General features: G+C 50.2%; 1 protein-coding gene across 1 annotated transcript; it reads left to right on the plus strand.

The window, feature by feature from the left end:
• Positions 1-2257: 2257 nt before the first annotated feature.
• On the plus strand, positions 2258-9569 carry Ftsj1 (FtsJ RNA methyltransferase homolog 1 (E. coli)). The gene is made up of 12 exons (XM_013508159.1): positions 2258-2450; positions 2707-2776; positions 2863-2953; positions 3512-3590; positions 5389-5441; positions 5527-5580; positions 5663-5765; positions 5869-5952; positions 6385-6488; positions 6573-6770; positions 6974-7009; positions 9383-9569. Exons 1-11 carry the CDS (start codon positions 2330-2332, stop codon positions 6998-7000), a joined length of 984 nt encoding a protein of 327 aa, XP_013363613.1. The 5' UTR covers positions 2258-2329; the 3' UTR covers positions 7001-7009; positions 9383-9569.
• The last annotated feature ends 454 nt before the right edge of the window (positions 9570-10023 follow it).

Raw genomic sequence — 10023 nt, forward strand, 5'->3', positions numbered from 1 at the left:
GTAATCCCAGAACCCGAGAGTTTGAGGCAGAAAGACTGTGGCGAGTTACATAGTGATTTCAAGGTCAGCCTGAGCTACATAGTGAGATCCTGTGAAATAAAGAAAAATTTAAAAAACGAAAGAAAATAAAAAAGAAAGGATGGGATAGTGTCCTAAACGACACTTTTTTAACCTTCACTAACGTCGTAAATTCTGCATCATTGATTATCCCCATTTCCCAGATGGGGAAACCAATATTCTGAGAGGTCAAAATTAAATACAGTGCTACCAACTAGCGGAAGCGGGATTGAAATTGCATCAGAGTAACTTTCGCGCGCTTTACCAATGCACTTTTTCTGCCGTTCACGCCCTGGGCGGTAATTTCATTTTCCTTGAAGAGTAAAATAAGTGGGCCAGGTCTTGCCGTTGCATCTTGGGAAATGTAGTCCATAGACTCAGCGACAGTCGCCCCTGCACACACACACACAAGTTCCAAAAAGGGCGGGGCGGGTCTCCGAACAAAAGCACAAAGAAGCTGTCCTCCTGCGTCGCGACGTTCGGCCACGTGGTGCGTGGGTTCCGCCGCTCGGTCCTGCTCGTTGCATGTTGGGAGCCGCCGTTCGTGTGACCCGGAAACCTGGGCACTACCTGATTGGGTCCACGTGGTACGTTTGGGTCCGGTGCGGACCTCGCTGGAGCTTTAGGGTTCTGTTATGCCAAGTGGGCCCGGCCGCAGTAAGCATTAGGCATGTGTGGCAGGCATCCGAGGCAGCTATGAACACAACCCGAAGCCCTGCCATTTCTCGCCGGTTGGTGCGCTTGCCGAGACTCGGGCTGCCGGCGGATCAGCCTCCTTCCTCGTCCCGCCAGCAGAGGTAGGCCTGGGGCACGTAGGACGCGGAGCCTAGCCGAAACTGGAGGCACAGCCGCGCTGTCCCGCCGGCAGGGCTACAGGGAGGTCAGTCCTTGTGCCGCGATTGCATAGCCCGGCGTCTAGTGCCGGCTGAGCTGCAGCCCCGAAGCTCATCTGCACAAGGGGACGAATGCAGGGTGCGGGGGAGTGCGGCGTGTGGCCGCGGCTGGAGCGGGATCTGGTGGGCCCAGCGCGGTGGGCTCCGAGGTGGTGAGGACGCTCCGGGAGTGTGTAGCCCGTGCTGTTAGTGGGAGGCTGGGCGGACTGCGAGGGTTGTGGAAGCCCGGCTGGTGTCACTGAGGACCGGTAGTGTTGGGGACTAGGGGGTGCGCTCGTGGATTAAGGAAACAGTTCGAACGGGGGTGGACGGGGCGTGGTTCCGGAGGGATTGGTGGAGACGGGCTGCGTGGCGGGCTAATGCAGAGCGCCGGGGTAGCAGTAAAGGCGATAATGGTGAACGTCTGGAGGGACCAATAGAGCTAGGGAGGGGTCTCGATCGAGGGACTGATGAGGGCCGTGATGAGCGGGGAGACCGTGAGAGGCTGATGGGTGGGGCAGAGTAAGAAAAGAGTAATAATGAGATGTTAGGGTGTGGTCACTGAGTGGTGAGTGGAGGGTAGGTCGGGGGGGGGGGGGAGGAAGCTGACGTGTGAGCCTCAGGGAGGACCTAAGCCGCACGTTAATGATCGGCGACTGGGGACCAGTAGTGTGATCTGAGGCCCAAAGTGGAGGGCTGCAAAGAAAGTAACAGAGCAGGACAGGGAGCTAATAGGCCATGATCCTCTAGACCAGAGGTGGGGAGCCTATGGCACGTGTGCCGCAGCGGGGTGTTTGTGTCACGGAACGCTCTGAAAGGTTCGCCGTCACTACTCTAGCCATTCTTACTGGTTAAAGATGTAATAATAAAGCAACTGCAGAGGGCCTAATCATTGGAGGGATGGGTGAAGTACAGTAAAGGGTAAACAGACTAAATGAGTGCGAGGTACACAGAGGTTCTATTAGGTAATAGAAGTGAAAGGCAAGGATTAATGGGGGCTAGTAAGGCTCTGTGAATCTAGGGACAACGCAGACAACTGCAGAGATGGTCAGTGAGATGGTAAACGGGATGAGGTAGGCAAAGTGTTGAGAGTCACAGGTTACTAAGTAGAATGTCAGTGACAGTGACAGGTAGAGAGGGTCGGTAATGGTTCATCTGTCAGGTAAGCACTGAGCTTGTGGGGTCGGAGAGGCAAGTGATGGAGCCTGAGAACTCAGTGACGGGGCCCCTGGGCTGTGGGCTCCAGGCTTCCCATGTGCTGAGTGAACTGCTGTGTTGGTCACATGAGCTTGGTTTTCGGTGTACATGTTTCTCTCTGCCCCATACAGGTAACTGGCGGCCCGTTCACCTTGTTACTGATACAGGTGGCATCAACTGTCAGCAGGTGGGCACAGTGTGAGATGGGACGGACATCAAAGGACAAGCGGGATGTCTACTACCGCCTAGCCAAGGAGAATGGCTGGCGAGCCCGCAGTGCCTTCAAGCTGCTACAGCTCGATGAGGAATTCCACCTCTTCCAAGGTCCTAAGGCAGGCCAGACACCCAGAGGTTGCGGTGGACAGAGGGGATAGACAAGTGGGCTAGGTCCCCAGAGCTCCCTGTGGCGGGCAGTCTCACTTGGAGGGTCTCAAGCAGGGAGACAAGTGAGAAGATGGCTGAATCCCCAAGAGGAGCCAGCACCCACAGTGGATAGGCATGGGTGCTCCCCAGTGGAGAAGGGTGAGGAGCTGCAGAGTTGGGTACAACTGACCGGTATACTTTCCCTGTGTGTTCTCAGGTGTGACACGGGCAGTTGACCTCTGTGCAGCCCCAGGCAGCTGGAGCCAGGTGCTGAGTCAGAAGATTGGGTGAGTGGGGACGCTGGGAGGGGTGGCCTGGGTGAGGGAGGAGCCATGAGTAAAAACTGAGCTGACATGGGCCACACTGTCCACAGGGGCCAGGGGCCCGGCCGTGTGGTGGCTGTGGATTTGCAGGCTATGGCTCCCCTGCCAGGTGTGATACAGATCCAAGGAGACATCACCCAGGTGAGGGTATGACTGAGGGTGTTGGGCTGGCTGGTGGGTGAAGCAGAGAGCTTAGCAGTAGAAGCAGAGAGAAGCTGGGTGTGGCTCAGTGGTAGAGCACCTGCTTGACCTGCAAGAGGCCCTGGGTTCTATCCCAGCATAGCAGCCAGAGAATCAGAGACTGATACAGCTGGCCATGGTGGCACACACCTATAATCCCAGCACTTGGGAGGCTGAGGCAGGAGGATCATTATGAGTTCTAACCCAGCTTGGGCTACATACTAAGACCCTGTCTCAACACCCACCCCCTAAAAAAACCAAAAAGACTAGCAGCACAGAAACACAGCCAGCAGGTCATCATCACAGAGAGACCACAAAAAGTGATGAAGTCGGTCCCAGAGATGAAACCCAGTCTTAGACTAACATAGCCTGAGGACTTGACTCACCTGGGGGGCGCTAGGGCCGGTTGGACTTGCGGGTACCAGTGGGCCATGCTGGGTCACTCTTCCTCTCTCTCTCTCTTTCTCGCTCTTTCTCTTTCTCTGTCTCTCTGATCTCTCTCTCTGTTTCTTTCTGTAGCTTTCCACTGCCAAGGAAATCATCCAGCACTTTGAAGGCTGCCATGCAGACCTAGTGGTGTGTGACGGGGCTCCTGATGGTAAATGAAATGGGCAGGGGGAGGTGACGTGCGTGTCCTCTGTGTCTCCCACCTTGGTTGACTTTCTGTCTCTTTCCTCTGGTCTCAGCCACCCCCTCAACACACACACCCCTAACTTCCTCAACTGTCTGTTTTCTGCCTCTGCCTTTTCCCCTGTCCACACCCCCTTTTAGGTTTTTTATTTTTTCTGGTGCTAGGGCTCAGTCTAGGACGTCACACTTGCTAGGCAAGGGTTCTACCCTTGATCTACGCTCCCAGCCTTCCCTTTCAGTTTTGTCCTTTTTGTCCACCCTTCCCTCTTCTCATCTCTCTGCACCTATCCAATTCCCTCTTACTGTTTGTACTTTTTAGTCAGTCCTCTATCCGTTACACATTTGCTCTGGCATTCTGGGAGGCTGAAGCAGGAGGTTTTACATTCAAGCCTAGCCTGGGAAACTTAGCAAGACCCTGGCTCAAAATAAAAAATAAAAGGCTGAGATATAGCTCAGTGCAGAAACCCTGAATTCAATCCTTAGTACCAGAAAAAAAATTTGCTGAGCACTTGTTTTATTGGGAAAATATTGGTGAACAGAATTACCCTGATCTCTAACCTCATGAAACTGATGTTTTAGTGGGAGCCAATGGAAAAAGAAATAGTTGAACCAGACATGGTGGTACACACATATAATCCCAGCACTCGGAAAGCTGAGGCAGGAGGCTCACTGAGTTTGAGGCCAGATTGGCCTACATAGCGAGACCCTGTCTCAAAAAACCAAAAAGAAAAGAAAGAAAGAGGGGCTGGGGATTTAGCTCAGCGGCAAAAGCGCCTGCCTGGCAAGCGCAAGGTCGTGAGTTCGGTTCCCGGTACCGGAGAAAAACCAAAAAAAAAAAGAAAAGAAAGAAAGAAAACAGACAATTGAGCTAAGTGACATGTTTAAAAGTGATAAGGCTGGGTATGTAGTGCATGCCTGTAATCCCAGCTACACTGAAGGCTGAGCTGGGAAGATCACTAATTTAAGGCCAGCCTGAGCAACAGAAACAAACACTGAGAATGTAGTTTAGCTCAGCGCAAAGACTCTAGGTTCAGTCCCCAATAGTCAAAAAAAAGGTGGGGGGCTGACAGGTGCTGGTGGGCCATGGTGAGGATGTTGCCTTTTTTTCTAAGATGATTGTTTGGGCAAAACCATGAGAGGGTTGTACACAGAGGACTGCGTGGCTTGGGGCATGGCAGGATCCCTCCTTCAAGCTGCTTGAGCAGTGGAGAGGCAGGACCAGAAGCAGAGGTCCTGGGAGAAGGAGGCCCCTATGGCAGTCAGGTGAGAGGAGTGAGGGAAAGCTGGGGGACTGATTGAGGACACCTTTTGAAATAGAGTTGCCGAGATTTGCTAATGTCTGGAACTTGAGTGTGGAATTTGCTGCTGTCTTGAACATAGGTATGGGGAGAAGGTGGGAGAAGGATGTCAAACGGAACTGAAGTTTGGGCCAGAATACCTAGAAGGCATGGGTGAGATGGAGAAGGAGCAGGTTTGGACAAGGGGTCCGGGAGTTTCAACTTAGACTTGTTAGAAATGTAGGGTCTGGTCTGTGAACTCAGCTCAGAGGGACCATCTGTCATTGCTTGTGTGTGAAGTTAGTTTAGAATTAAAATGACTTATTTCCTAAGGGTTGGGAGCTCCAAGCATGTGTCCAGTTGGCAGGTAGTAATGTACACCGAGAACCTTAGTAATAGCCTGAGAATGTTGTTTTAGCTATCTGATCTCTGATGCAAGAAGATACATGGAACCCACCGGGGCCTCTAATGCTGTTCCTCTTGTCACAGTCACAGGCCTCCATGATGTCGACGAGTACATGCAGGCCCAGCTCCTCCTAGCTGTGAGTAACCCTGGCTGCCTCTGCCCTCCTTTGGCCTCCTCCTGCCTGTCTCCACTTCATCCTCAGCCATCTGTCCTGCCCACAGGCTCTGAACATTGCTACCCACGTCTTGAAGCCAGGGGGCTGCTTTGTGGCCAAGGTAAGCATTGGGGAACTTGGTAGAGTGGAGAGGTTCCTGAGGCCCACCCTTGTCCCTCCATCTCAGCTTCTCCACCCTGCAGATATTCCGAGGCCGGGACGTCACGCTGCTCTACAGCCAGCTGCGAGTCTTCTTCTCCAGTGTGCTTTGCGCTAAGCCCAGGAGCAGCCGGAACTCCAGCATCGGTCAGTGGGGTGGAGGCTGGGCAGGCAAGGAGGCACTCGGGAATGTGGCCTGCACAAGGTAGAGGTGGCAATCTGTCACCCCTCAACCCACATCCCCCCACAGAGGCCTTCGCTGTCTGTCGGGGTTATGACCCTCCTGAGGGCTTCGTTGCTGACCTGACCAAGCCTCTGCTGGACCACTCGTACGGTGAGAGCCAGAGCTAGGGGCCATCCCTGGGACGCTGTCTCCCGCCTCATGAACTGGACATCTTGAGGCAGCCTCAGCCCCGCCTCAGGGAAGACTCCACTTAACTAAGGGAATTCTGTCTTAGGAAGACCCTCAGTCATACCCGAGGAAGACACTCCATCATACTGTATGTCCCAAGGTGGACAGGTCATCCATATCGGACTTTTGCCCCATGAGGAAGAATGTAAAGTGGACATGAGTGCTGGGAAAAATTCAGATCAGGGTGTCAGTATGGGTGGTAGAGGGTTCCCCAACAAGGAGGTGACCTGAACTGAAGAAAGGGTTGCTGAGGGGAGGGTGGCTGGTGGCTATGTTGGGAGGACCAGGCACCCACACTGTGGCCTGAGTCATGACTGGTCCTGTCCCTCAGTCTTTTCCCTGCCTTTTCCTAAGACTCAGATTTCAACCAACTGGATGGTCCCACCCGCATTATTGTGCCTTTTGTGACCTGTGGGGACTTGAGCGCCTATGATTCAGACCGCAGTTACCCACTGGACGTGAGTGCCCTGCCAGCAAGAGTGGGAGGAAGGCCTTCCTAGTTCTCAAGGCCTCACGGTCTCCTGCCTCTTGTGTCTCTGCAGTTACAGGATGGCTCTGAGTACAAGTATACTCCGCCCACACAGCCCCCTATCTCGCCTCCATACCAGGAGGCCTGCATACTGAAGAAGAAGGGGCGGCTGGCCAAGGAGACCTGCCCGCAGGACTGCCCCATCAGCAGAGCAGATGCATTGTCCCAACCCCTGGCTGCCCCTCAGCACCACAACGTGCTGGCCCCCGAGGTCTGGAAAAGTGGCTCTGAGCCCCCATTGACACCTTCCCAGTGTGCCTCTTTCTGCCCTGAACCCCATGGTCCCTCTTTCATGCCTCCCAATAGCTGTAAAAATCAGTGGGTTGACTTAAGCATGATGAATGGAAAGAAAGATTTAGCCAAATATCTGAGACCCTTTTCTTTTTTTTTTTTTTTTTTTTTGGCTAAATAAAGGACAACAAAATGAACTGTCTACCTTAACACATTAAGGTAAGCTTGCCTTTGTACCTAAGGGTTCGAGTGAAGGGGGTCTAAGAAAAAGCTCTATAAAATTTAACTTTGTTTTCCTTTTTGAGATGGGCCTTGCTGTGTTGCCCAGGTTGATGTCAAACTCCTGGGTTCAAGCACTCTTGCCTACCTCAGCCTCCAAAATAGCTGGGACTACGGGCTTATGCCATCATATCTGGCTCAGTTTGACCTTTGAAACATTGTATCAACTGATAAGATTTTAGTCAAGGGATATTTACTAGACATTGTTGCTGTCTGCTAGGAACTGTTTAAAGCTTTTACATATTCCATTGTGAGGCATTCAGTAAACATCTGTTGAGGACATACTGTACGCCAGGCATTGTTCTATGATTGGAGGTAGAGCAGGGAAGACAGACAAATAGCTCAGTCCTTAGATAGCTACTAATTTGGGAAAGGAGTAAGAAATAAAACACTATGAGCAGGCTCAGTGTTGTAGTACCTATAACCTAGCTACTCAAGATGCTAAGGCAGGAGGATTGCTAGTTGGAGTTGAGCCTGGGCAATTTAGCAAGATTCTTTCTGAAGGTAAGAAAAAGGACTGGGGTTGTAGTTCAGTGTGTAGAGTGCTTGCTTAGCATATGTGAGTCTGAGGGTTCAATCCCCACTACCACAGAGGAAAAAATCAGTGAAGGCACAAATATACTGTATAGCTTGTATTTCACATTTATGCATCCTGGCAATAGTCACATACTGTGTAATGACGTTTTGGTCAGTAGCGGACTACATACACGCCAGTAGTTCTATATTATATCACCTAGTGATGTCATAGCCATCTTAATGTAAGTATACTGTACAATATTTGCACAATGACAAAATATCTAAGGATGCTTTTTCCCACAGTGTGTCCCTTTCATTAAATGATGCATGACTATGTGTAATATGTAAAAGTAACGTGGGATATGAAAAATAGATAAAGTAAAACAATGAGAATTAGAAATTCTAGGTAGGTATAGCTGTTAGCAGTTTTGAAAGGACTGTCATGAATGGGTCTCCCTGGGTAATGTTTAAGTAGAAACTTGACACAGTAGAGAGGACACAGAAGAGTTCCAAGGGTAAAACTGAGTCATGACTGGTCCAATTGACCCATAGCAGAATTTGGTAAGCCCCAGGTGTTAAGAGGATGTCCATTTTTTTGACAGTGCCCTATCAGGTTATTCTGACTAAGCCTTCTCTTAAAAAGAGACCTTTTTTAAAAAAAAAATGAAATCACAGCTGGGCACAGTGGCACGTTCCTATAATCCCAGCACTCAGAAGGCTGAGGCAGGAGGATCGTGAGTTCAAGGCTAGCCTGCACTGCATGGTGAAACCATGTCTCAAAAAGACAAAAGTTCGGGGGCTAGGGATTTAGCTCAGCGGCACAGCACCTGCCTGGCAAGTGCAAGGTCGTGAGTTCGATTCCCGGTACGGGAAAAAAAACAAAACCAAAAAAAAAAAAAAAGACAAAAGTTCCAGCTCAGTTAAAAGGATTGACAACAACACTAAACATTTGGAAGGATGAATAACAGTTGCAACCTTGGTCTGTGCTGCTGGGCACGTAAAATAGCACCGCCACTATGGAGCACTGTCAGGTGTGTGTGTATGTGTGCATGTGTTTGAGACAGGGTCTCACTATGTAGTTTTGGCTGGCTTTGAACTTACTGTGTAGCCCAGGCTACTAAAGCTGCCAATTCCATTCCTAAGAAATGAGTACTAGAGGAGTGGCAGCTATTGCTCAGTAGTAGGCTGTAGGCCTAGCATGTATGAGGCCCAGGTTTGCATCCCCAGCAGTACAGAAAAAGAGAAAGAAGTAGTAGAATACTAGAATGTTTATAGCAGCACTCTTTGTAACACCTCCATTAAATCATGGTCTATTCACAGTGGGGAATCACACAGCAGTGAGGGTGAACATCCTACAGTTATACAGAATAACAACTTACAGCTAATCAACTGAACCCCTATGTGTTGTGCATTTTTCTATATGCTATTATTTGCAATAAAAGGGGGAAGTCAACAATGTTCAAGCTTAGTGAACAATGATTATAAAAGAAAGTGGGGTTTTTTGGGGGGGGTGCTGGTATCAAACCTAGGGCCTTGCATTTGATAGGCAAGCACTCTACTACTGAGCTACATACCCTCACCCCGAGGACATGCAATTTTGTTTAAAATTCTTTTTTTTTTTTTTTGTCTTTTTGTGACAGGGTCTCACTATGCAGTTCAGGATGGCCTTGAGCTCACTTTGTAGCCCAGGCTGGTCTTGAACTCACAACGATCCTCCTGCCTCAGCCTCCTGAGTGCTGGGCTTACAGGTGTGCGCCACCATGCCCAGCTAAAATTTTCCTTTTCTTTGACTTTCAGTTAATTGGCAAGCTGACAACTCAGAAGATGCTGCCTGTCAGGAAAAGCAGAACTTGAGCTGATGAACTTATCCTCAGATATCATCAACAAGGCCTGAAGACAAGCCAGGAATGGGATTCTGCAATAGCCATTTGAGACACAGTGCCCAACACCTACAACTTAAAGGAGAGGTTTACTTTGGCTCATATTTTTTAGTCCATAGTTGACTGGCTCCAAGGAAGAAAGGCATGGGAATGACATGGGTGGTTACGTTTTTAACAGTTCCAGCATTGCTGAGAAGTTTCCTCTGTGACTCAAAGCAAACTCTTAGCTGTGAGCACCTGTAAAAATCAAAAGAAAGGGGCTGGGGATTTAGCTCAGCAGCACAGCACCTGCCTGGCAAGTGCAAGGTCATGAGTTCGATTCCCGGTACGGGGGCAGGGGGGGATCAAAAGAAAGTAACATATACCACCACAAGATGAACATTCCCATTCCAAAAGGGAGGAATAGGGAGAGGAAAAGGAACAGGACCAAAACAAGACCAAAATCTAACATTAAGAGCTGTAGCTCCATGTCCAGTACTTGGGCCAAGTTGTGGCGAGATGGAAACTCCAAATTGTTTCGGTGGCCACACCCCTGTGGCTTTGCCATTTGAACCCCAA

Source organism: Chinchilla lanigera, unplaced genomic scaffold (assembly GCF_000276665.1).
Source record: "Chinchilla lanigera isolate Chin_1 unplaced genomic scaffold, ChiLan1.0 scaffold00142, whole genome shotgun sequence".
Lineage (NCBI taxonomy): Eukaryota > Metazoa > Chordata > Mammalia > Rodentia > Chinchillidae > Chinchilla > Chinchilla lanigera.